General features: G+C 39.8%; 5 protein-coding genes across 7 annotated transcripts; 2 read left to right on the top strand and 3 right to left on the bottom strand.

The window, feature by feature from the left end:
• Nucleotides 1-3,062: 3,062 nt before the first annotated feature.
• Nucleotides 3,063-3,797, bottom strand: LOC135679853 (putative invertase inhibitor). Its single transcript, XM_065193836.1, has one exon. The coding sequence runs from the start codon at nt 3,705-3,707 to the stop codon at nt 3,150-3,152; it is 558 nt and encodes a 185-aa protein (XP_065049908.1). The 5' UTR covers nt 3,708-3,797; the 3' UTR covers nt 3,063-3,149.
• Nucleotides 3,798-6,002: 2,205 nt separating this feature from the next.
• Nucleotides 6,003-7,434, top strand: LOC103990626 (peroxidase 57-like). The gene is made up of 4 exons (XM_009409836.3): nt 6,003-6,254; nt 6,330-6,509; nt 6,578-6,749; nt 6,841-7,434. Exons 1-4 carry the CDS (start codon nt 6,030-6,032, stop codon nt 7,248-7,250), a joined length of 987 nt encoding a protein of 328 aa, XP_009408111.2. The 5' UTR covers nt 6,003-6,029; the 3' UTR covers nt 7,251-7,434.
• Nucleotides 7,435-7,668: 234 nt separating this feature from the next.
• On the bottom strand, nt 7,669-12,995 carry LOC135678281 (uncharacterized). Its single transcript, XM_065190881.1, has 9 exons — nt 12,517-12,995; nt 12,171-12,417; nt 11,862-12,011; nt 10,550-10,607; nt 10,360-10,452; nt 9,987-10,085; nt 8,606-8,697; nt 8,290-8,349; nt 7,669-8,201 (listed from the first exon to the last, which is right to left on the bottom strand). Exons 1-9 carry the CDS (start codon nt 12,690-12,692, stop codon nt 7,953-7,955), a joined length of 1,224 nt encoding a protein of 407 aa, XP_065046953.1. The 5' UTR covers nt 12,693-12,995; the 3' UTR covers nt 7,669-7,952.
• Nucleotides 12,996-13,277: 282 nt separating this feature from the next.
• On the top strand, nt 13,278-23,220 carry LOC135678282 (WAT1-related protein At3g30340-like). 3 transcript variants are annotated; one of them, XM_065190883.1, is made up of 8 exons: nt 13,278-13,322; nt 19,614-19,833; nt 21,556-21,791; nt 21,869-21,931; nt 22,007-22,123; nt 22,208-22,616; nt 22,690-22,841; nt 22,915-23,220. In XM_065190883.1, exons 3-8 carry the CDS (start codon nt 21,568-21,570, stop codon nt 23,045-23,047), a joined length of 1,098 nt encoding a protein of 365 aa, XP_065046955.1. In that variant the 5' UTR covers nt 13,278-13,322; nt 19,614-19,833; nt 21,556-21,567; the 3' UTR covers nt 23,048-23,220. The 3 variants fall into 3 exon arrangements, with proteins under 3 accessions (XP_065046955.1, XP_065046956.1, XP_065046954.1); XM_065190884.1 differs by lacking the exon at nt 13,278-13,322 and adding an exon at nt 13,485-15,427 and having other exon boundaries at nt 19,716-19,833; XM_065190882.1 differs by lacking the exon at nt 13,278-13,322 and adding an exon at nt 13,485-15,427.
• A 1,759-nt stretch (nt 23,221-24,979) lies between these two features.
• Nucleotides 24,980-25,705, bottom strand: LOC135680097 (B3 domain-containing transcription factor NGA1-like). Its single transcript, XM_065194086.1, has one exon. The coding sequence runs from the start codon at nt 25,703-25,705 to the stop codon at nt 24,980-24,982; it is 726 nt and encodes a 241-aa protein (XP_065050158.1).
• Nucleotides 25,706-26,621: the final 916 nt, after the last annotated feature.

Raw genomic sequence — 26,621 nt, 5'->3', positions numbered from 1 at the left:
AATGCTTGTTTATGTCCATCAACCCACAAAATCGCGCTCCGCCACGAGTTTTCTAGTAGTCTGACTTCAATCCTATGCCTAGGGTTTCATCTTCCCATGACTCCTAGAATTCTCTCGAATGGAGAAACAGTGGGGATCACAGAGAGAACTTACCACATCGGAGACCACGTAGTTCTCAGCAGTATCAGGATCGTGGCTTGAGTTTGCACCATACTTTACAGTCATGCATCAATGTAGGTTGGTTCTTCAGTTCATCTCAAGCTTTTTAGGGTAGATTCCAGGTTCCATGGAGTACTTGTTTCTTGCTCACACACCATAATCTGAGAGACTCTGGTGGCATATACTTCATTCTTTCTAGCAGCAACTGATACATCTAATAAACATCAAGGAACAAGATTCTTAACCAGTGTCAACTCATCTAAATGCTTAAGCCCATATGGTAGCAAGCATAAATAGCTAATTATTTTCATAAAATGATTCATAATAAACATAAAGAAGTTGTTTCCTTTTCCTTTTTTTCTAAAAAAAATGAAGTGAATTTTGACTTTACATTGTATTTTCTATTATAACTTATATATATATATATATATATATATATATATATATATATATATATATATATATATATATATATATATAATGGGAGATGACAGAAAAGACATATCTTGAGAGATATCTACAATTAAGAAAAGATCTAGAATTTAATAGCTATACTAAATTTATTTTCAATCGTAGAACTCAACTGCTCTTGATATATATTTTATAAATTTGACTTTATACTGTGTGAAGTCAACTTTACACAGTAACCCCTATTTTATATATACTGATAGCTGATAAAAAAAGACAGATCATGAGAGAGATCTTAAAGAAAAATATGAATAGGTTCTATATTTTAATAGCTACACTAAATTTCTCTTCAATCATAGAACTTGTGTTAGGAAAAAAAAACATTCTCTGCAATAGAACATAAAGTATAATATTATATTGCAAGATAAAATATATTCAATATATAACATATATATATATATATATAATATAACTTTCACAGTGTTTGGTGTATTGAGCATTTGTAAGAAGAGATCAGTAGATGAACTAATGTATGACGTTTTTTCTAGGTCTTAGTTCTTCCTTAGGGCTAAGTATCGATTTTTCTAGGTCTTCGATTTTTGTTAGGGCTAAGTGAGAATAACATTATGAAATTAATTTTTTAATCATATTTTAGTATTAATTTTTTGCATGTGATAGCACATACGATATTTTCGGCTACAAAGTCAATAACATGAAGAGAAATAGAATTAAATGTTTCACTTTTATATGTATAAAAATTTTAATATAACTTTTCAATGTATAGGAATCGAAATATTAAAAATAATTAATTATAAAAATAATAATATAATTAACCCTCTTTCTTATCTAAAAGAGAATTAGCTCTATTAGATTTCGAGCCCTTTGCTTAAAGTTTGCTCCTTTGGATACGAGCGTATGGCTCTAAGATTAATGAGACAACGATGCTGAAGGCAGCTTGGGATGTACGAGGTAGATGCCTCGATTGCAGACACTGTTGCTTTGGTGGATACATCATGAACAAAACGATACAAGAAACTTGAGTTTTGATGAACTTTTCGACCACTAATAATTTGGAAATTTAAGGATTCCATGAGTTGGATTTCCATAGTATTTTCCACAGTGCTATATTATTAGAGTGGTTTATTGGGCTGCCTCTTCCATGGCAGTAAAGCCCGTCCGTGACTACAATGTAGAAAACAGTAATTATATAAATACTTTTACAAATTTTGGAAATAGTGTATTTTGCTCACATTTGTTGTAATATATATATATATATATATATATATATATATATATATATATATATATATATGAAATATAAAATCAATCATCTTTTACCATGCACATTTTCTTGTCCACTATGGTAGAAGCCCAAAAGGCAAGTCAGTTATTGAGCTACTGAGTTACCTTTCATGTGCAATATTCAAAGGAATATTTTCGAAAGATTAAAAATTTAAGTTAGTTACTATCTCCCCTCAAAATATTCATAGGAATATTTCCAAAAGATCAGAAGATAATTTGAGTCGATTACAAATTAAATCTCTTATAGAATATTTATACTAATATTCTCGAAAGATCAAAAAATAATTCAGGATAATTATGAGCTGCTTACCCTTATGAATTTTTATGAGATATTCTTCCCCTTTAGGTTAATATAAAAATATATTTTTAACTTCAGATTAGGAAAAAAAATTATGTAATTGAGTATTAACTTAAATATCGGAGAGATTGGCTTGAGAAATCCCTTCCGACCTCTTTACGTAGGAATAAGATCGGAGAAATTATACTCTATCCCGAATTACTTTTTACATACAGAGTCACATCGTATTCACATACATGTTAACGATATATTTTTAATTATATATATATATATAGTTTTATTGTTGTCGGTGATGAAGCCGACCAAAGGGACCACATCCTCGCTCGTGATCTCTGATCACTGGAGATGGCATCTATTCCCTCCTGATATGTGCAGTTCATCGCAGAAGAGATATTGCAGCTGCTTGTTATCTTCTTTTCCTTTCTTGCTTGGAGTGTGACGCATGCTTGCGCAGAAGAATGTTTCTTTCTCTTACCCCAAGTTGCTCCACTCCTACTTTGCGCTCTCCTCCAGAGATGGCCCTTTTCTTCCTTGTTACTTCAAGGATCCAATCTACAGCCCCTTCATTCATCCTTTTTTGAGTGGCTTCATCAGTCTCCACAACTGGAGTTTTACCCCCGTCGGTCTCGTGGAAGGGGTGGTGGACTTGGTAGTGCGGGTCAATACAGGGCGAGCCTCCTCCCATCGCGTCAGCTACCACTCAAATCAAGATTTTTTAGGATAGGACGCGACGTCAGCTGTTGTCTCGTTAGTCGACTTGTCTTAGGAGATGATGAAATATATATAAAAAAGTGATTGGCTTCCTGCAATGCGTCGGCATTTAGTGGCGATCTTCTCGAATCGATCCCAAATGTATAAATCTGCTAGATTTATTGTAGCCCAAACAAAAAACACAAAAGGAAAAGAAAGCATTGATTGAGATCGATCAACAAGTACATGATGGATACTATATATGGTGAGAACAAGAAGAACATGTATATGATCATCCGAGGCGAGAGGTAATGCTGAGGGCGATGACAGCAAGCTGGAATAGGTCGTGGTTCTCCTTCACCAGCGGCGACTTGATGCTGCCCTCTTTGAAGCTGTCCTCGCACTCCCCGGGCGCATCCACGGCGCTGCTTATATACACGTTGGCGTCGCCGTAGCGACCGGCCTTGATCAGCTTGACGGAGTCCCTGAGGCTTGCCATGGCGTCGGAGTACAGCTCCCGGCAAGTCTGCAAGCAGGACTTCCTGTAGCGGCTCATCTTCTTGGCCTTCAGCAGCGTCTTCACCCTCGACTTGGCGTGCTTCGCGTCGGCCTTCGCCAGCCTCGCCGATATGATGGCGAGCCCGCGAAGGTCCGCGTGCTTGCTCTTGGACACGGACTGCAGCGACTCCACGCAGAAGGTGTAGTTCACGTTGGGGTCGCCGTTGGCGCTGTGCTTGCAGGTCTCGCTGACGATACTGTGATGGTGGTGGTGGGCGGCGGCCATGCTTTGATGCAGCACAATTAGGAAGACGAGGAGGAGGAAGAGGAAGACGGACGGAACTCTTGTCATTGGCTGCTCTCTTCGGCGGTCTTCTTCACATGACCTAACATGGCGTGAGGGACATATAAGGGGAGTGGTGAGATTTACGTGAACGAATTCGATCGAGCACGTTTGTATCCACCTACCTATTATCTTTCCCCAAACCAGCAGTTCCTTTCTTGCTTGACCACCGAACCTTCTTCATAAGATGTGACTTAGTTGCAGCTAATTAATTTGCGTGGAGGAAGAAGAAACTTCTGAGACAAGCGACAGACGGTGGGCTCTCGTCCTCAAATATTCTCTCAAGAACAGAAGTAAAGCATATATCTAAAGGGTCATCCACGTTTGCATGTACAAGTCTTTCATCAGAAGAAAAGTTCTTGGCTACAGCATACCGACGATCGAACTTTGTCTTTTTCTGAGAGATATCAGCTTCTCCTACTGAGGACTGTGCATCTCAACAGGACCCAAACAGCAAGTTGCATCTGTGATACAAACCAGGAGTATGGATGGAGAATCTTAAGGACACACGATTTAAAGGAAGAAGGACATTCTGAACAAAAAGTGAAGCTGAAGTTATGTTCGAGTCAATGCATGTCGGTGAAGGACACCTACTTCTGTCAGGTGAATGAAGAAGAAGCACCATCTGACATATTTTTCTGGTGGTGTTTTAATGCAATACAAGTCTTTGGAGGTGTTAAGTATGCATGTTTTCAATCTATTTTCAATGATTAATGATAACAGTCATGATTTCTCGTGATAATAGTCTTAATAATAGTCTAGATCTCTTCAGGAAAATCCTCCATTTTAACATGTATAAATAGAAAGTATTGTTTCAAACTCAACGTAATCTTCTTCTTCGTATTTCATTTCTATCAATATGCAGTGGTTCAAGCACAAATCTGAGAACCTAACTCATCGTGATTTGGATTGCACCTCTTCGGAGATCACACTACATATCAACCACCATGATCCACAAGGATTTCCAGTAGATGGTAAACCAGTGACGGCTAGAAAGATAGATCACAAAGCTTTCCATACTTCAAGCATAGGTCTCTGTGTTAGACTCCAAACCGTGATGTCGATGGTCAGCCACGTCAGCTCCCGGTCATCAGTCACATTGGCATCCGATCAGCATCCACTGCAGTGCCCCATCATGATCAAACGATTCGGGTAACTTCTGTCTAATAATACACAAAAGTGTATTATTACATGTCATTTTGAGCGATGAACAACAACAACAAATCAAATTTCGGATTACCACAAGATTTGGAACGTTTTTACGTCAAGGGGTTCATTCATGCATTATCTATAGTTACATGGTCAGCATTTTGGATCAAGACAATCCACAACTACATTGTATGAAAAGGATGGGCACCTTTGCCATTAGAGTGAAAGATTGACTGTTCGGTGGAGCATTCTCAAGGAAAGCGAAATCTTAACTATCACAATATATACTCCGAGGAAGAATGATTGCTAATCAAGTCACCTTTTGATCCAAATTAACCACCATTTTGTGTTTAGATAAAAGCTCTTTTCCTTGAAGATAAATTGCATTTATCTCATAAATCACGAAGGTGTTAGGAAATAATGGCATGTATTGTTGTTCGTAATCATATTATTCTTTTCAATTTTCTCTTACTATCCACACTTTATTTTGCTAACATAAAATTTGTTGAAAATTTTAAATTAGACGAGTCCGAGTCAGATTGATCAGGACTAATATACATATATCTCAAAAGAATAAGATATTAAATTGTAAATCAAACACATGTTTCACACCCTCACCAAAGCGCAAATCATATCATAATTCGACTACAAGTTTATGATATGTGATGAGTGTTTAATCTCATCCACGAGTAATCCTTTCTCGCTTGTTTTTCTCATCCTCGAAAAATAATTGATGGTTTAAATCATTAATCTAAAATACTTAAATTTATATTAATTATAAAAATATTATTTTCACCTCATAAGCCTATCAGCATTAGATTTAGGTTGCATAAGAGAACATCCTTAACGAGCCTTTCCGCCATGATCGGTGGATGACCTTCGCAATGCAGCAGAGTCCACCAAATCCATATGAATCTTTTAATACTGTGAGGTTCCAGGGTGCGTGGCATCCCACTGCTTGTTGCAGTTCCAATCATGGAGGCAATCACAGGATTCCTACGTGTTGGGAACGATGTCTTGAAACTAGCAGAGCACGACTCAAACAGTGCCATCTTACTTGATGGCACGTCCTAAACTAAGCGATGCATTCACGCATTATTTCCTTCCGATATAACATGCAGGCATCGACATGCTTCCTTGCTTCACCACCAACCATCCTTCTCCTCCTCCTCCTCAAAGAAGATGGCCGCAACGTCCGGCTTCGCCGTCGTGTTCGCGATTGCTTCCCTACTGTGCCTCACCATAGCCCCAACCCGCGGCGCGCTGCAGGCCGGGTTCTACAAGGGAAAATGCAACGGCACCGACGTGGAGGCCACCGTCAAAAGCATCGTCGCCGCAAGGTTTGCACAGGACCGATCCATCGTCGCCGCCCTCCTCCGGCTGCACTTCCACGACTGCTTCGTTAGGGTATGCTGCATGTTTCCAGACAGACACTAAACGGTCCTTTAGCTGGGTGATTGACTCCTTCTTCCACGTACCAAGGGATGCGACGCGTCGATATTGATAGATGGGAGTGGAACCGAGAAGACGGCCCCCCCCAACTTAAGCGTGAGAGGCTACGATCTCGTTGATCAAGCGAAGGCACAACTAGAAAGTACATGCCCTGGCGTTGTTTCCTGCGCTGATATCATCGCGATCGCAACAAGGGATGCTGTTGTGCTGGTACGTAAGGGTTTCAACGTCGATCTTACGTGCATGGCTTCGGCACTTAGTAGATCTGAACGCCTCAGGGTGGTGGGACGCAATATACGTATGCGGTGCAAACGGGGAGGAGGGATGGCAACATCTCGCTCGCTTCCGATGCGAGCGCAAATCTCCCGGGAGCTTCATTGTCGGCCACTCAAGCTATTGCGGCGTTCAGGGCGAAAGGGATTAGTGCTTCAGACATGGTTCTGCTACTAGGTAGCTCGAAGAGACGACGTCCCCTAATGACTCGGTATCTGTCTCATAGTAAGTGATAAAAGCTTGACAGCCTGTGTGTGTGTATTTGCAGGAGGTCATACGGTTGGGATCACGCACTGCTCGTTCATCCTGAATCGCCTGTACAACTACAATGGAACGGGCAAACCGGACCCGGACATGGATCCCGCTTTTGTCGCCATGCTCAAGTCGAGGTGCCCTCAGACGTCGGCGGTGGACAACAGCGTCTTCCTTGATAACGGAACGCCAAGCACGGTGGACAACAGCTACTACAAGCAGCTCCTGGCGAAGAGAGGCGTTCTCAAGGTGGATCAGAACCTAGCCATGGACGCTGCGACCAACGGCACGGTCAAGTCCTTGGCCAGCGGCAGCTTGAGCTTCCCCTCTCTGTTTGGGAACGCCATGGTGAAGATGGGCAGCATTCAAGTGCTCACGGGAACGCAGGGGCAGATCCGGAAGTCTTGCCGGGTCGTCAACAAATGATGGTGAGTCGTGGACTCGCTGTTCTTCTTCTTTGGCTTTTGGGCATTTCTTTAGGTTTTGATTTCTGAGGGTGATCTCTTTGCACTGTTTCCGATTCCTTTCATGCAAATCCGAACACTTCATTTTGTTCCATCATCATTTTCCTCGCGACTGAATAGTACTACTCTGCAACACTTCACGAGCATCACAATCCTGTTAACATACGAGTCAGGAGGCATACAGCCCCCAAATGCATTTATTCTTGGTTGCAGCATTTTCTGTTGAAAGGCAATCAGACTCTAATTATATATCAACAACAGTAGTACTCGTGGCCAATGTGTATGCAAAACTACGTAGAAATTGTGCTCAAAACCTTTCAAGAATCGCCGTCCAAGTAAATCCATCATCAATCATCAGTGTCTTCAGGACTTCTGCAAAATAAAAGACATATTACTCTTTTTAAAATTATAATACTTTTTTTTTTATCCAGCCGATTCGGAAGTTCCAATATTGTGGGAAAAAGGATCTGTTTACCACATCAGATCAGATTATCAACTGAGTATGTTAGTCGAGTAGACTAGACCATTTCAAATGTCTTGACCTGCTCATCAACAATGTCAAAATTTCTACACGTTCTCCTCAAGGATAAACAGAATGAGAGTCACAGGCCTCTGTTGTTTGCAAAACTGATTTCCTTTGATGACTTCTCAAGCAAAATAGGGATTAGCTGAATCCCTTTGGTGGCCTTTGGAGAGAGAATGCTCTTTCGCTTGGATCAGAAAGAGCATTGATTCTAACCTCATTGATTCTAGTGTCACCATCAGTTTTGCTCTCATCTGAGGTTTCTGTCTGCGGATTATCCAGTGAAAGGGAACTTATATTGCCAACATTAAGCTTTTTGTAAATTGCTAGAGCCTGAGCTATCATAGAAGAAGGAATTCCAACAGAACTAGGAAGTAGAAGTGTCGTTCCCTGAACAAAGAAAGGAGAAAGAAATATAAATGAGAAATCCTTGCCGGTAAAAGGGCTTTTAACAAAGTTTTACAGTCTCGTTACTCACCTCCTTTGCTATGCAACCAAATGCTGTAATATATTGCTCAGCGATTCTTAAACTTGCTGCCTGCAGAAAGGAACAAACTTCCATAATTCAGACATGTAGTAATCTTCAAGATGTTAAGTGAAAAACTGACACAGGATACTTGTCACTTCTAGTAATGTTTTCAACATGATGCTGTCGATGTGTTAAACATTATGCACACAACAGAAGAACAATTGACACGAAAGAACCATATAGTTAATAACCCAAAATTTGACCGGGTTCTAGCATGATGAGCATGTATAAAATGGGAGAAAAAAGAAGCACAAGGAGATCTTACTTCAGCACCTCCCTCAGCTTTCATGGCCTCTGACAATATCTTTAAGCCATCAGCAGTTGCCTGTGATCTAGCAATGATTGCTTCAGCTTCTCCTGATTTAAGAAAAAAACATTTAAAAAATAATGGAGAAACATTTTAGAAGCTTAACACATTTTCAGCTTCATATTCTTAAGTTGGAGTGACCATGCTTTTAGCCCTATATATTTTAAAAGATAATATCAATATCTCACGATAGGACACCAAAGGCTATGTGGTGATGGACAAGACCGCTGAAGCAGTCATACAATGTCACCCTTTATTCAGTTGCTTATGTGAATTTTTTATGTAACACTCAGACTAAAGTAATAGTCAAACTTACTACAAAATGGGGGCTTCAATTCTAGTGGCTGATCGCATCACCAATAACTAGTTATTCACCACATTTCACCTGTGCATCCATATGTCCCCCTTGAACATGCCCATACCACCCTTAGCTTCTCTACATATGTGCCAATTCGTAAGGTTCTTCAGAGACTAGGTACTCAGAGTCAGCGGGCACTTTAGAGGCCGGAATTAATGTCAGTGCCCATGCTCATATTTATCTCAGTCAAGCATCTGCTACCAGTAGTACATTTGTGGTAGGATTTACTCTAAAACTGCTTCAAAAATGTTGCCAGCAAATAATGAAGGCATCACTGCATAATGAATTAAACAATTTCCGGATAAAAACAATCATATTATGCATGTTTTTGCTCGTCTCTTCTTTGTTAGATCATGTATATTTGACATTGATTAAAAATTTAATCTGAAGGCCCCAGACTGCCGTGAATAGCCTTACAAGCACAGCAGTAAGATTAAGCAATACCCTGCCATGTAATTGGTAATCCACCTAGCAAACCTACTACAACCGTCTTTTCACACAAGTTACTCATTCTTATGGAAGTTTCCACAGAAGCCCACCCATTATTTGCAAAACACTGCCACACAGAATTCTGACCTGTATCCTTACACCAACTACAAAGTGCCTCTTTCACCTTGTGCTCCATGACTCATAAGAAGATGCAACAGAACAAGTTAATCAATTAATAATTTCAAGAAAATAACTTTGTCAATCTGCATGCAATGTCATTTTCTCAAGTTCATTATGCATCATCCTCTATCAACCTAGAAACTTGAATAATTTTTGTTCCACATTAGTACCTTATCAAACATTTTTCAATTCTACGGAAAGATTTCATTAATCTTCCAACATATTTCAAGCATAATGTGCCAAAAAAAAAGTTCTGTTATTGCAGATGATTAGTCCGCAGAGATAATATCTTCTTTTCGGACCAGAAACTATGTTTTATTGCAGATGATTAGTTTGCAGAGCTAGAAAAATAAAAGGAATTAGACATGATACCTTTAGCTCTATTAACCTGGTCCATCATTGCAGCTTCTGATGCCAAGATCACAGAATTCTTTTTTCCATCTGCAATGTTGATGTTAGCTTGTCTTTCTCCTGTTCAATTAAGAAGTCATGCTTTAGTATTTTGATTGGAAATTAATGGACGATAAAAACAGTATGTATCTTCTATCCAAATACATACTTCTAGCTCCAAACTAGTTTACAACACAACAAGCTTGCCAATGCTTCACAGACATTTTTAAAATGGCATCTTTAAAATGCTTCATAGACATTTTTAAAATGGCATCCTAAAGAAAACATTTTGCCATGGAAGAGATAACTTGGTGCAGGAGAAAGTAATGATCAGAAAAAGGCTTGAAAGAAGCACCTTCAGACTCAAGAACTTGAGCACGTTTTCTTCTTTCTGCTTCAGCTTGCATCTCCATAGCTGCCTTGACTCCTGGTGGAGGAGATATATCCCCTAGAACAAAATAACAGTAAAAAATAATTAAGAAGACAGCAAATAGTAAAGTTTGTTGGTAATATGTCATACTAAATAAATAGGTTCAAGAACTTACGTATTTCATAACGCAGACATTTAAGGCCCCAGTCAGAAGCAGCCTCGTTGATTGCTCTCTATGGAGGACAAAATATAAATGAAACAAACCCAAAAAACTTCAAAAGAACTACTAATAGAAATATACGGTTTCAAAGATTCAATAAACTTCTCCACAACTTTCCTATGCGTATGTAATTAACTTACATTTACATTTCACCAAATGGTGGGCAGCTGGAAAAGGAAATGCTACGAATTGTATATTAATAAGACGTTTCAGGTAAGAGTGAAAGCAATTGGTGAAAAGAAACAGGAAGTCCAACCTAATAGCAAGAAATATGAACTTGAAGGTTCAGCACAGCTAGAACCCCAGGAAATTTCTGCCCATGGATCTCAAGTTTCTTTATTTACACCTCTACTACTATTGTCTTATCTCAAAATGATCTCTTAAATATATATTCTTACGAAAAGTCAGGATTGATTGCTCTAGTCACTGCTACCAATGATTCAAAAGTTGCAATGTCAAGCCATCAGGAAGATAGCAAAATGACTAAAAAAGAGATCCAGAACCTAGCTGAGTAATCAAATGATCTAAATGGTCCATCTAAGGCATCTATAAGATTATATCGAGTGACTCTACACTGGCAAACAAGGCAAAACAACACTAGTTCAACACTCTAATAAATTCTGGAACGTTTAGCCTTACATCATTTCCAACCAATAATCCCCTTCCATGATCTTAGAATCTTGTCCTCTTTTGACATAATTTCTTTCTTGTTTACAATGCCCTTCATAGAAGTTTCTTTACTGTTGCTGACCTCCAAAAATATCGATACCAATTTAAAAAACATCAGCAAACTACTAGCTATCAATAAGAGCTTGAGCCTTCCACATCAGAAAGTAGAGTTCACCTATACACAAATATGAGCAACAGAAGTCTACTATTCATCCTATTTTAATTTTGATGACTAAATGCTACAAAATTTACTGTACTGCACCTTCTACATGCAGGCTATTATCTTCTTTATGTATTTCAGATGTCAAGGGATTGACATTTCTACAGGGAAGCACAGTATCCAAATCTGAACTTCAATGAAAATGAAAAATTAAGCAGAAAAATACATAAATAATGTAGATAAAACACAGCAAATAAGAGCAAAAACTGATGGCCTAGTGCATGAGACTCCCATCAATGCTAGATTTTCAAGGGTCAATGTGACTTTAATCTTGCAAGCATGAGGCCACCTAGGTCACCCTCTATATCCGAGATAGGCATTGTCCAATTAGGTTCAGCCAGAGGAAGGGTGAAATTGCAAAGTAGACAGCAATCCTACCACAATGTTTTCGTTGAGCGTGTCCCTCTCCTCAAAAGTCTTATCAAGAGTGATCTTACCCAGCTCACTCCTCATTGTCGTCTGTGCCAGTTGGATCACTGCAAATATTGGGTTCTCCACGCCATAGGACGCAAGGATTGGATCAACAATCTGCACGAGTTCAGTCTTAAAAACCCAATGACATAAGCATATGAAAATCATAAAATCTTGAGAATTAACAGTTCCATGGTGCAGAGCAAAACAAACAACGTAGAGCATCAAATTTAGAAGATTCAAAACCACAAAAGAATTCATTGTAAACGATATTACCTTAACATAAAGGACCCCGTCGATCAGGATGCTGACATTGTCCTTGGTGATGGCAGATTGGTCGGGAATGGGGATGGCCTCCTCCTTGAGGGAGTGGACGTAAGCGATCCGGTCAACCAGGGGAACAAGAAGGTGGATTCCAGAACCGAGGGTCCGCAGATACTTTCCGAATCTCTCGACGATGTAAGCCTTCTTCTCCGACACGATGCGGATGCCCCAATTGATGGGCAGCCGCGGCTGCTCGTACCTGAGCGATCCCTCATCCCCAAACGACCTCTCGTCAAGGAACCAAAAACAAAACAACAAGGAATTAATAGCTAGGGTTTTAAGGACAGGATTCACCAACCTGGAGAAGGGGAAGTCGTCGCGGGAGCGGCCGCCGCCGCGATAGTGGCGGATGAGAGGGAGGGGAGGGGAGAACAGGAAGACGGGCTCTGCTCGGCCGAAGAAGAGGGCGGAGGAGGCGGCGGTGAGAGAGGAGCGGAGAGGGAGGTGGAGAGATTTCGCTCTCATCATCGCCATTTCTTCTCCGTGTGCGTCGGGAGTCTCGATGAGAGTAGGAAATTAGGGGAAAGCAAAAGGGTGTTTGGGAAGGAGCTAATGAAGTGTCGATGCGCAAAGATAAATCAAAGGGTCCACATGTACTCATCATCCCTTGCGCCCAGTTCTCAAAGCAAAAAACCCTACCCGCCGGTCCCAGCGGTAAACCCCTTCTCACTGCTCTATACATTTAAGGGCAAGTGAGATCACCGTCGGGGCAAAGGGTGATGAAGAGAGAAGAGGAGGGAAGGTCGTGCATTTTGTCGAACAGGTGGAGGATGAAGACGTTACTGTCGTCGTAGACCACGGAGAATCCGGAGGGGGGTGACTGTGAAGGTAGACGCCAAGGTGGTGGAGGTGGAGGGGCCGCGCGGCAAGCTGGCGCGCTACTTAAAGCACCTGAACCTGGACTTCCAGCTGCCGGAGGGCGGCCCTGGGATGTGGTGGACGACTGGTTCGGGTCTCGCGGCAGCACTGCCGCCATCCTCATCGGTATCAGCCACGTCGACAACCTGATCATTGGTATCGCCAAGGGCTATCGCTACGACATGCGCTTCCATCACCAACAACAGCTCCTGCATTGAGATCCACAACTTCCTCAGAGAGAAGAAGGTTATCCATCTTCCTCGCTCAGCTGATCTAGTCTTGTCTGGTGGATTTGTCTTCCATATTGTATAAATTAATTGATTAGCTTGTAGTAATTGGGACGGAATAATATTTATCAGCTCGTAGTATTTGATATGACAGGAGGATTTGGAAGCCCTTATGGACAGCAATGGCTCAGCATTTAGAAGGTATATTGAAACTGGGTTTGTTAGAGAATGTAATAATTGTCTTCTCATTAATAGAAAATTTCAACATAGTGTAGAACATTGGAAAAAGACCGATATGATCTCCTCTTTGACTCTTGGAGCTAATTGACTGGGTTCCATCACTAAGCAAGAACGCCTTGGGTAAAAAATTTATCAGGGAAATGCTTTAATTTCGTGACTTGTTTGATAGCTAGCCAATGATAACCTGTCAATTCCCTTCTCCATATCAACTTTTATAAGGATTTGGGGAATTCCACCTTTAGAATGACACATTGTGTGAACCAACTCTTGTGGTATCATAATTGGGTCATGCAAACTCCTCTTTAGAAAGTTTGATCGTTCCTGTTAGGAAGTTCCTCCCAGCAGGATCTTGACTGCTTTCCAACTTTAAGATATGAATTCCACCTGGGAACTTATTAGCAAGTCAAGTGCGAAATTGCTCTTTGCTTTAATTGATCTCATTGGGGTCAAAGAAAACTTCATCACCCAAAGAACTTTTAATATGTCAACAAGATTATGTGAGAGAAGACTTTCCTTTGTCATTCCATGGGTAAGCGACCCCTTTGAAAACTTTAGCCTGTGAGATTGCAGAAGAGAAATTCTCTCCTGAAGAGAAGGATCAGGAGGCTTTCTTGGTTGCGTCAATTATGGAGATAGAATAGGTCTCTCAGGTTTTTTAGTGGACTGAGCCGTTGCCATGTTGTATGTACTGTAAACTCAATGCTATTTCATTCATTTTTTAACACATTTTTTACTGGCATGAACAAAGTTGGATTGGTATCTTTATATCGTGATTTTTATTTAAACATGAGTTTTTTAAATCCTTCCTTTGTTTAATCTTTCCATGTTCCACAACTTCCTAATGCTGCCTTTGATATTGATATATTCTTTGTGCTTTATTGTTTGTGAGAGTTTGGATGAATCATAACCTTTTGTACATTTGCGCTCTTAAGACCCCATATTGGGGAAGACTCTTGCATTGAGACTTTCTCTATGTCAATTCTTCTGATCCCTTTTTATTTATATGGTTTCATCGGATAAATATCTTTCTCTGTGTACTGCTCTAGTGTCCTCTTAGTGAAGCCTTAGCTCACTCAGAAACATCTATGAATGTGCAGTGCAGAGAACATCATATGTTTCTCGAAGGCCCTTCCTCCTCATACTTATCTTATGGTCTAGATTATCCTACTTGGTTGACCTAACATAAAGGCCTAGCAGTAATCTAGCATTAAGCTATAGCCAGTCTCGCATTCAAAACAAAGTAGCTTATCCATATTTTTATTCAACTGATAATAATATTTTGTGAAATTTATTACTCTCTAGAGATTTAGCATTTCAGTGTGTTTTACTCATTATATTATTGTCATATACAAACATTTGCAGTATGTGTTGTAGTTTGTAAATAAAATTGACTTGAGAAAACAGATGATACAAGTACAATACATCATTATCCTTCTCAAAGCAACTAGTAAATCCATGTGCTGCATGTATATATTTGGTATGTTTATGCATAAATATATAATTTTCTTGATATATTGCTACTATCCAGATTACATTTTTATTTTTAACCAATTTGCATGATTCAGCAGTCTTAATAGTCATATATAAGCTTGTAAACTGCAATCTCTTTAAATTTTTGGACTATATTACCACTAGTTGTATCTGCTAGTTCTTTATGACTCTGACCCTTGTCTTGGATGTTTGAATGTGTTCTCTCTGCCTGGTGGGAGATGGAGATTTGATCCCATCCTGCGCAAGCTGCACATTTTCGCACCTGTTTTGGTGGTTAACTTTCCTTTGTGGGCTTCAATGAGAATGATTTTATACCTTGTGATCTGAGATGACCTTCTTAGGCCTTGTGGCCTATGTTGCACAGCCTAGTTCCCCTTCTGAAAGAAAAGAAGTGTAAGTTTCCCATTGTTTTTTTCTATTATTGGTTCACTGAAACTTAACATTTTCTGAATAGTCTTTTCTTCCAGTGGACATACTCTTCTCATTTTTCATTTTTAAGACTTAATAAGCTTTTAATTTAAGTAGCTAGCTAACAATTTTATTTCTTGTTCTCAGATCAGTAGCAGAATTGACATGAAACTAGATTTCTCTTTTTGTATCTTTTTTCTTGATAGCATCATTTCTATTGACATTGTTTTTCTTCAGTGCTGATGTTGCCTTCTGATTTTGATATTTTTTTCCTGTATCAAATTTAACTAACCTCTTATCATGTCTCTATTGTTGCGCTTAACCTTTTTTTTTTTTTTTTTCTGTTGTCACCCATCTAAAGTAAAATTCTACTCAAAAGTAGATGCCTAGGTATGTTGATCAATTTGTACATACAGCTTATTGAGTTACTGTTTTTCAAGTAAACTTCCTTTGCTAGTTATTTTCCTTCTAATCTTCCTTGGCCATAATTGTTAGACTGTAGCATCTATATTTATAGAAGTTCAGCAGTGTCCTTCTTCATGAATCTGAAGTGTTGTACTAATGCTTGAGTTGTAATGATCTTGCACCACTTTTCTTCCGCATACTGTTATTTGTATGTCATATTAAGATTAACACCATGGCTCTTTTTTGTTTTTACTCTCAGAAATGTCATGTAAAGAAGGGCATCAGGAAGTCCTTGGATGACATCTATGTTAGTGGGAAGGGAACAATGACTGGTGGAATATAAGCAATGTAATAGAGTAAGAGATATAGGCACCAATTGTCTAGGCTTTCCCTTTTTCATGGAAGGTGTCTTATGGTCAATTGACTCTTTAATCTAGTGTGATTGTTGAAGTTCTAGTTTCAGCTAGTTCTTTTTAACTTTTGAACCCTGTCTTGTTGCACTTCATTTTCTGGTGACTTACATGGGTTGTTCTGATGAAAACTAGTGTTATATACGACCTTCTATTGTTCCTTGTTCAATAGTTCCTCATTACATTTATTAAAAAGCTGTTCTTTAATCATCAGTACCATTCTAGTGCTGGATGTGTGTTTTGTTTTTTGGGTTTGCAATATAATCATATTTTTGAACCGACGTTTTTATTGCTGAATACTTTACTTTTGATGGAAAGTTGATTTTGGTTGTATCTACTGTTTCTGGTTGGCTTTGGGTTTGTTCTATGACATGACAGGATTTAACGGTTGACCTGGTTAATCACCTTTAGTAATGCAACTTATGTATGCCAATCAAATGGAAAAACGAATCTTTATCAGGTGTTTTGCTTGCCAGAAGGTGATTTTTAGGATTTGGTGGTGTATGCCAAACAAATGGTTGTGGATTTGTTCTAGCTTTTACCTAGAGTTACCTAGAGTTAGTCCTAGGATTTCATGAGGCTTCTCAGGCATAGTTCCTTGACAAGTTCCAGGGTCTTTTTTGGGGGATAAATTGCATATAAATTATTTGGTCTTGTCATTTTTCATAACTGAGATTCCAGAAGTGTCATTTTGTCCAACTGAGGTTTTGAGACAGTTTTAGCATGTTTGCTGCAGCAGACTGATTTTAGTAACATTCTTATCTTGATTTGTAATTATGAAAAGATGGTTAACATGGAAGCATTTTTCTACTCAAAGAATTCATGATCCTTCACACAAGCAAAGGTCTGGTGGAAAGTGCATTAGCATTCATACTCATGAGACTGGATGACTTGTTTGCAGTTGAATCCAGCAAACCTAAATATCATATCGTTACTGGTTTCAGTGGTGAACTATGTTCTCTACGATTAGACACCAAAACCAGTCTGAGCTTTTCTTTTCCACACTATAGTCTTTTGCAAGTGCACTTGGTGTCACACAACTTTATCTTCTCATAGGGTAGAAATCACAGCATCCAGGCCTTTAGGGAAAGAGGTTCTCTGATTTGACACCACTCATTCATCATCTTCCATTGTGGCCAATAGTTTGGCCTCCTTATTCATCCTTAGGATCATGTTCTCTGTTATCTGCTTAGTCTTCTCCATCTGATAGTATGTCAGACAGATAAAAGAAAGTTGCATTGTCTGTGGAGCATCTGATGCTTTGTCCTACTTGATACATATAGTTATTTGGACTAGCTATTTGCAATTTTTTTTAAGAGTTCAAATAAAATACATGTCCCCAAACCCCCTTCTACAAACTCTCAAATCTCACATGGCCTCTCACAAGCTTGACCTATAAAGCCAACATTGGCAGGTCATATTGAACCTACCGTAGGAGGGGTCACATGGCAAGTTTGTGAGAGGCAAGTGATAGAAGTCATGAATAACTTTCTTTTTAAAAGAAATTTGGTAGCTTTCAGTTTGATACCAATAGCATTGCCATGAACAGAACTCAATAAGGTGAGAGGATTCATGTAGCTTGTTCATATATTTATTGTTGTTGTTGTCATTGTCATCATTGTTCCAGAGCTTCCTCCTAATATTTTGTATCCTCCTAATTCCTAATAAACAGGCAGGTCGAGAATGTTTTTGGAAGAGAACTTAAATAAAACCTCAAAGAATCCAAATAAGGATATGAATTCAATAGGATTTCCTCTTATGATATGTATCATGTTAAATATCAACATGTTTAAGATGATAGATTAGATATGATTTTCATCATTTATTCTCCAGTAACTAAATTTTGTAGGAAAAAAAATATTTCGTCATGTAGAATAAATAACAGATTAGAGCAGGTTGTAGTTTGAGAAAGGTTATGCATCCTCACATCTTATGCTAGAATATAGATTGAGTGACAAATCTTACACTAACAAGAATCTTGTAGTCAATAAAGCAAAGAACAGTAACCATAGTGGAAACTTTGGCTTTGCACTTTCTGAAGTGCAGACAAATGGCATTGTTGCTTTATAAGATTGTTGCTAAAGTTGTTCCCCATACTTAAAAAGACTATTCATGCATCATCTACATGGATATCATTTTCTTTCTAATGACATTGAATGCTAGTGTAAGGCTTTCTGATGCCATGGCATCGGTAACTCCATAGTCCACTATGTTATGCTGGAGTTCCCTCTCCTTTTCTCCCAAAGAAGGTTGTACACTAGTCATTGTATTTTTGCAAGTTAAATAGCAGAAAAATAAAAGCAGCAGAAATGTTGGAGAAGCCAATGTTCCAACTAATACTTGATTCTGTTTCATCACCTTTTATGGTACTGTTCTTGAGACTAAGAAATGCTAGTTTTGATTATTCATGCACTAATCATAACTAATTTTTTTGAAAAGTTGGTCATTTAATGTGGCAATCATATTTGTTCTGGAGTAAATGTTGCTTAAAATCATTCTTATGATCCACTATTAGCCGCAAATGAGAATCTGGCAAGAAGCTGACCTACAATCATGTTACAATCAGTAGAATTGCATAACATAGCTGTACTGTTTTGTTATCGACTTTAGTTTTTTACTCATTATCTTGTATTTCTATTTTTTTCTAGTATAACTATCTACTGTTGGTGCTTTTCTCTCATGTTTTTGTGTATTCCTTTTTTCTCATTATTGTATGCTAATTGAGATCATTTTGAATATGATTCTTGTGGACATTTTCCTCCCTTTTATTCTTTCAAAGAAGAAATCAGACAAACTGAAAAAATGTGGTATAGTTTCAGGAATGAAGTTTTTCTTAACTATGGTTAAATAATTGAACATGTTCATTGGTGGAGGCAGGATCATATCTTAATTAATTTGCTTTGCAAGAAGGAAAGAAATATGCATCTACTTTTAAACATTTCTTTCATATTTACCAAGCATTCCAAAGTTTATCATCTGACACTGCACCAGAGAATCTGGACACACTGGTAGTCAACATAATAGTTAGCTTTCTTTCACTCTCAAAAGAAAAAAAGGGGTGATTCCAGTCTCCAATCCGTATCATTGATGGTAGGAAGCATCATTTGCAATGATTCTCATTTGTGTAAGCTATCATTTTCTCACCTTTATAGTGGATGATTCTCCTTTTATAGTTACTCATTCTCTTAATATATTATAATTTATCTTGTATCCTAATTGTGATCGACAATGGTATTGTAAAACTTTATGAATTATGCCTGGGGTGGGGCCATGTGACTCACAAATGGCACCTTTATTTTCTTATTTCAGAAGATCTTGCTGAAATCTAACTAATATCTTTGTACTTCTCTTTTCAGAAGCTGTTTTCATCTTTAGCATGCTTCTCAAGGCAAAAGTTGGGCCTCTGGTGAATCTAACTACATATTGTTTGGTGAAACTCTACCATGCTGTAAATGCAGGACACTGAAGCTACTTTATCTGATTAAGTGGGTGGTGCTTTCAGAAGTTTGTGCAAAGTCTCTTCTTCCAACATGAAGAATCAAGTAGATAGTTGACCTGCTGGGGCATTTTTTTCAGGTGTGTTAAACATTAGTATGATATTTTTTGTAATATGATGTTTTTTGTCTCGGAAGAAAATATATTCTGCATGATGCTCTGCAAGTGCAATTCTACAAATTCCATTCAGAATAATTGCAAAGCAGCTATCATTCAGCTTCATACTGTCACTTCTGCATCATTTTGTTCAACACTTTCCAGGTGTCTAGACACTCAACCACTTCCAAAAATTCTCTTTTTTTTCTCTCACAGAAAATGTTTTGTATTTAAGGTTAAGAGCCTTCTTTATATGATATTTATCATATCATATTCGATCCACTAGCCTAGAAGCTTTATTTACTCGATGCATTGCCTCAGATTCTTCTGCATATGTTTTGCGCCTATATGGTTTTTACTAGTTCCATCACTTCTCCATTAATATTACTGCAGCAGTTCCAAATGTTTGTTCACAGAATCATGCCAAAAAATCATTCTTATAGTCCACTTATACTCCAATAGTTTCAAGCTCATGTAATGTCTCAAACTGTTACTTTCCATCATTATGAATTAAATAGATTGTATGCATGTAAGAAGAGTTGTCAAGACGGTAGAAGCATATGCTTTTCTTGAATCTCTTCAGTACACAATGTTAAGAAGAAATAAGCAGGTAGGACTTGGTAGACAAAGATTGAGGAGTTCTAGGTGATCAAGTTACAGCAAATCATTGCATTTATTAGCTTATATAGTTTAGAAGTTCATGATCTTTTGTGCTAAATTCTCAACATTATCATCACATCAGTGAGTTGAAACTGAAGATAACACTTTCACATCTAGTGATCCAAAGTTTTCTATTATGATGTATATTTAACTTGTTTATCTTGCAGGGATGTTCACTTTTAGCCAATGTTTTTATGTTGTGATAACACTTCACAAAGACTAAAGAGAGATTTAATTCATTTATCTCAGATATAATACATCAAGCTCTCATCTAAAGAACAGTTGTTATCGAACAACTGACCTGTTCATTTGTGAAAGGTTGATAGTGAAGCTCATTGTGACAACACATGAAATTAAAGTATTATATCTGAGATAAATGAATTAAATATTTCTCTTTTGTGAATTCTTCAACCCATCATCATTGAGGTTGGAAATTAAAGTATTTATGCATATTATCTTTCTTGTTTTCTTGTATTTTCGTACACTGATTATTTGACTTAAAACATATGCATACATAATAGGAGTGAAAATATATAAGAATTCTCTATAATTTTATTATGAATTATTTTTGTTCTTTGCTTCATGAGAATAAAATAAGTTATTGATGGATTTAGTGAAAGCAACATTGGAAAAGCAGGAAAAGAATTGTTTTAACAATGTGAGAAGCAAAAATACCCTTAATTTGAAAATTATTAAAAATTTCCCTAAAAATTTTTAATTAAATTAAATTTATTTTAATTTATTGATTTTTTAATTATTATAATATTTTTAAGTATATCTTGTAATGTTTTTGTTATGGTGACAAAAACTGGTCGAAAACACTATAATAGATTAAAATATTATAATAAGCGAAAAAAATGATATTTTTAATTCTTTATATATATATATAAATGGGGTCGAAATCAATGATTCAATGTCTGCAGCGTATCCGATGCCTGCCCCACCACAGCCCTCCATGTGGCAATATCTTGCTTATCTCAGCGGTAAATCTTGTAAAGCCATGAGGTGACTCACATAGAATCTTTCCTTACCTGTTGGCTTAAATAGGCACGCTCTGGGATGGCGAAGCATCGAGCGTCCTCGACGGACATGGACGTGGGAATGGGTTGGTGGGGGAAGTGGAAACCCGTCCTGGTGATGCTGGCCATCGTCGTGGCCTACGCGGTGATGAACATCATGATCAAGAAGGCGATCGACGAGGGCACCAACCGGCTACTGCTCATCACCCTCCGGCAGCTCATCGCGGCTCTGATCCTGTCACCCATCGCCTACTTCCGCGAGAGGTATAAGACGTTCCATTCCAGCGCTCCAATCGAGTGTTCCTGCTGTGTACACCATGATGCATGGCTTCTGACTCCAGGAAGACGAGGCCGCCTCTCACCGCCGATATCTGCGTCCATCTCTTCTTCAGCGCAGCACTCGGGTAACCTTTTCCTGTAATCCATCTATACGCTTGAGAAAGTACGCCTGAAACCAACAGATCTGTTCCTCGTTGCAGCGCGGCGCTGACGCAGTACCTCTTCCTCCTCGGCCTGCAGTATACTTCGGCCACCTTCGCGTGCGCCTTCGCCAACATTCTTCCTGTGCTCACCTTCCTGATGGCGTTACTCTTCCGGTATCTCTCTGTTGTTGCTGCTAATAAGCTTGCAGGCACGTTAACGACGAGATTGCCGCGTCTCTCTCTCTCTCGCTCCTGCAGGCTAGAGACGCTGAATCTGAAGCGGACGGCGGGGATCGCGAAGGCGATCGGGGCAGCCGTGTGCATCGCCGGTGCAATGCTGCTATCGCTATACAAAGGCGTGGCTTTGACCAGCTCACCTCACCCATCGAGGACGTCGGAGCCTCGGCCGACGCACCTCGCCGTCGACTACACGTCGAGACAGTGCTTGATGGCCACGGTTGCGCTGTTCGCCGCCTGTGTTTGCTACTCCTCGTGGTTCCTCGTCCAATCCAAGGTCGGCAAGAAGTACCCTGCGCTGTATTCGGGCGCCGCGCTCGTCTTCCTCATCAGTTTCCTTCAGGCCGCCGCGCTGAGCTTAGCCATTCAACGAAGCTTCTCCATGTGGATTCTGAAGACGAAGCTGGAGTTGATCACTGTGCTGTACTCGGTATGCGATCCGATAGCATACAATTCACTCGAAATCCTTGAGATACTTACGACTCCCTTCACCTTCGTCGCAGGGGATAGTGGGATCAGGGATAGGGTTCTTGGCCATGTCATGGTGCGTGGAGAAAAGAGGACCACTGTTCACCTCTGCATTCACTCCTCTCATACAGATCATCGTGGCCGTCATCGACACCTCCGTCCTCCATGAACGGATCTACCTCGGAAGGTACTCCTGCTCTGTGCTCGTCCATTACTCCTTGCAGACACCGATTCATGCCTAGTTTCTTGCTTTCTGCCAGTGTTCTTGGGTCTGCGCTCGTGATCCTTGGTCTCTACTTCCTCTTGTGGGGCAAAAGCAAAGAAACCCGAAATAGTGAAGTGAAACCTGCGGAGGGCAACGAAGAGAACAAAGTGCAGCTGCAAACAGTGTAGTGACCAGGAAAGCAGGATCCTGATGCCATTGCTGTGTCCACTACAAAAGCATCAGTAGCAGAAACTTAAGCTCGAGTGACAGAATCTGCAGAAAGTGGTGTTCAGTACCAATTATAGTCCAAGTAAAGATAATGCAAACTACTATTGGTTTAATGGTTGCCCATGATTAACTACTGTTCTTCCTTGCACATCTAATCTGATTTCGACACCCATACTATCTTAATTTTGTGATTAATATCATTTCATCTAAAAGCTCAAACTTATATAGACGATGATATGATCTCATTTACATTCTTAACATCAGCTAAAAGACGTTAGCCCATATCATATTTGCTGTGGTTTTGTTGGGCCTTGGAATGCTTGCGGCCCAATGAATCCATTCCACAAGAGAAATTGATATAAGGATATATAAAAGCCAACCCTATATATATATATATATATATACAAACAAAATGGCAATGTCAACATCACATGTGTAGATTTGCAACCTTTGATATGGATATATAGCATGAGACCTTCTTTAACCTGTGGCACCAGAGAGGCAGTGATGGAAATAGAAGGCAACCTTGTTTCTTCTTCTCCATCTTCCTGCAGAAAACAAGGCAACTCATCTATCAAAATGCAACATCAGATGATTCAGAAGCTATGACTAGGGATTACCAGTGCTACTGATGACACCAAGATCATGTGACTTACATGAATCCCAGGCACCAGTATCATTATCACAGCATGCTCTTGAGATGTTATGATTAGCTCATGAAGAAAGGAGAGATTAGGCAGTGGATAACCATAAATTAAGGCTAATTTTTTGTGATTATGTGACAATCCTGTAATGATATTATTTTCCCAAAAAAGATATTTGTCATATGCTATATGGTCTAATTAATGGCTAGCAAAAAAAGTAAACTTCATTTCTTATCTCAAGAAATTCTAACATGTTTGAATCTGATAATTCTTAATATTGTGCACTGTCAAAGTAGATATGAAAGCATTTTCAAATCATTAATTTGTTTACTACATATTTTTTAGAAGGGAAAATCTACAATTATTACAAAATCCCCAAAGACTATATAGTATTATTATTATATAATATTCACTAAATCATTAATCCTAACTAAAAGGATAATTACATAATTAGATGTATACTCCATAGCTTACTAGCTTAAGCTTTAAATTTAGATTTTTGATGGTGTCTAAAACTCATCAACCACAATCTTCATCGGTTCGACTAGTATCGAATGCTAAAATAAAAATAAGATAAAAATCCAACTCCATAATGAGCTCATAATCACAAGGAAAAGAAAAGGAACTTCAGACATGCTCTTTATTTTCTTCTCCTCGGAAGCTGGCAACAGTAAGAACAATGGTGAACAGTATCAGTTCCATATGCCTTCATTTCTCGTTCTACTATGTGTCTGAGAGAGAGAGAGAGATCCAACATCACAAGCTTCTGATACGTCCTCGACAATCCAAAGCAGGTGGCAAGTGATCTGTACTGAAGGTAGAATAAAGCTGAAGAACCTACAAAGAACAAGACAACAACAGATAATTGAATTCTATTCTATTGAGAATCGTCCTGTAGGAGAAGGCTACGAACAAGATAGAGGAGGAGCATGATAATTACTTGATAGCTGAATCCAAAAAGATAAAAGTAGGCAGATGCATCATGCATGCATGATTGACCAATCAAATAGTTTCAGCTGAATAAAAATGAGTACAGCAGTAGCAACATCTCGTTCTTCCTTCCCCTTCCTTCTCATCACAAGTGCTTCAGCTCAATTGCTATGTGCTACACAATCGACACAATGGTGGAGTCTAAACCACATATATGGAGAGAGGATGCCTTCTTCCTTATTCCTTCCTCACTGCATTGTGATTGCAAGTACATTGGCTGGCTATTCCGGGCTGATGTCAGTGAGTGGACTCAGCACCTCAGGTGCTCCACCAGCGAGCAGGCTGCAATGATGGCGAGGATTGGGAGTTGCTGCTGCCCTCCGCGTCCGGCCACTCTAGGTTTACTCCGAACAGCCTGAGCTGCTTTGGCTTAGCTGTGCCGAAGACCACCGGAACTGAGCCTGGGACCAGCGGCATGCTCACCATGTCACTCCTACCTGCATCTGCTTGCACCCCTACATGTCGCGGACATGCCGATCGGTAGTAGAAGGACGATGCGATGAATCCGCTCCACTGTCCCACTGGCCGTCCGGGAAGAGAGAACTGCGTGATGGGAAGCGGAGGGCGGTGCTGCAGGTCGATGAAGAGGCGGTCCTGCCCAGCGTTGCCGGCGCTGCGGAGGAAGGACACGGTGTCGCCTGCAGCGAGCTGCTTCTCCCTCACGAAGCGGCTCCACCCCTTGGTCATGACGTAGCTCTGGCTGCTGTTCCAGTAGGAGTAGCGGAAGCACCATTGCTTACCAGCAAGGTCCTGAAAGGACATGATGAGGCCCTTGACGGCAACAGACGGGTCGAGGGGGAGGAACCTCTCCGCGTACTGCTTTGGGATCACGAGGCGGTTCAGCTTCCCGACATCGCTCGGCGTCACCACCTTGTCGAACATGTGCTCGCGATCTAAAAGAGGAGCCGCCGGCGCTTGTCCATTCTCCGATGGGGGAACAGAGGGAGAAGACGAGGAGGTGTCGTATACCCTAAACGCCTCCATGACTCAACCCTGAAGCTTTCGGTTCTTGAAAGAATACAGATCCAGCCTTGATCTCCTACGCTTCAAGGCATTTCTCTTTTCTTCCCTTCTCTTGATAGGCCGAAGCCCGAAAAATAAGGCAGAAGGAAGGAGGCTGCTTGCTGACGAGTCTGTATTGCTAGTGAATCCCACTGGCTCTCCAAGAGAAGAGAGAGAGAGAGAGAGAGAGAGAGAGAGAGAGAGAGAGAGAGAGATGTTTCTTTGATATGCCTATGGCAGACTGCTGCAACAGCTTCCCTGAACAAGGTAGGTGAATTAAGCATTGAGCTAATCAGATCGGAAGGGTGGAAACAAGATAAGATAGACTGATCTCACACCAAAGGAAGAGGAGGAAAAGGGCAGGAAAGGAAGGCCAAAGACCTTTCAGATGGTAAGAGAGAAGAAGGGTAGAAGGGGGACCATACATAATCTGGTTTGGCCTGTCCTCTCATCATATGCATGTTCTTCCATAGCTGGTAATCTTTAGATACAACATCAACTTGCAGTTGATATATATCAGTGCCCAGACATGATCAACCCTCCATGCAAAACCAGCAACAGTGCTGGTGCCATTAGTTTAACCTGCTGGATCTGCCAACATGGTGTTCATAAGCAGAAAGAAGAGTGAATTAGAGAGAGTCATTACGATGGCAGGAAAAGATACTGAACAGAACCAATTGTATTCTCCACTTGCTTTTTGCTGTGGTTTTAGGGTTCTTTTGACCCTCTGCACCAGACAAGAAGGTGCAGGCACTTAGCCATTCCTCATAAGAAAAGAAGCAGTGAGAACAACATGCAAATCTGTAAAGTTCTGATGTAACACAGGCATGTGGGTCACGATTCGGACCTTCACAGTTCTTTTTAGTGTATAGAATCAGAAGGGAAAGCCTAAACTATT

The sequence above is a fragment of the Musa acuminata genome, chromosome BXJ1-7 (assembly GCF_036884655.1).
Source record: "Musa acuminata AAA Group cultivar baxijiao chromosome BXJ1-7, Cavendish_Baxijiao_AAA, whole genome shotgun sequence".
In the NCBI taxonomy this organism is placed as follows: Eukaryota; Viridiplantae; Streptophyta; class Magnoliopsida; order Zingiberales; family Musaceae; genus Musa; species Musa acuminata.
The sequence above is the reverse complement of the archived record's forward strand: the minus strand, read 5'-3'. Positions and strand labels throughout refer to the sequence as shown.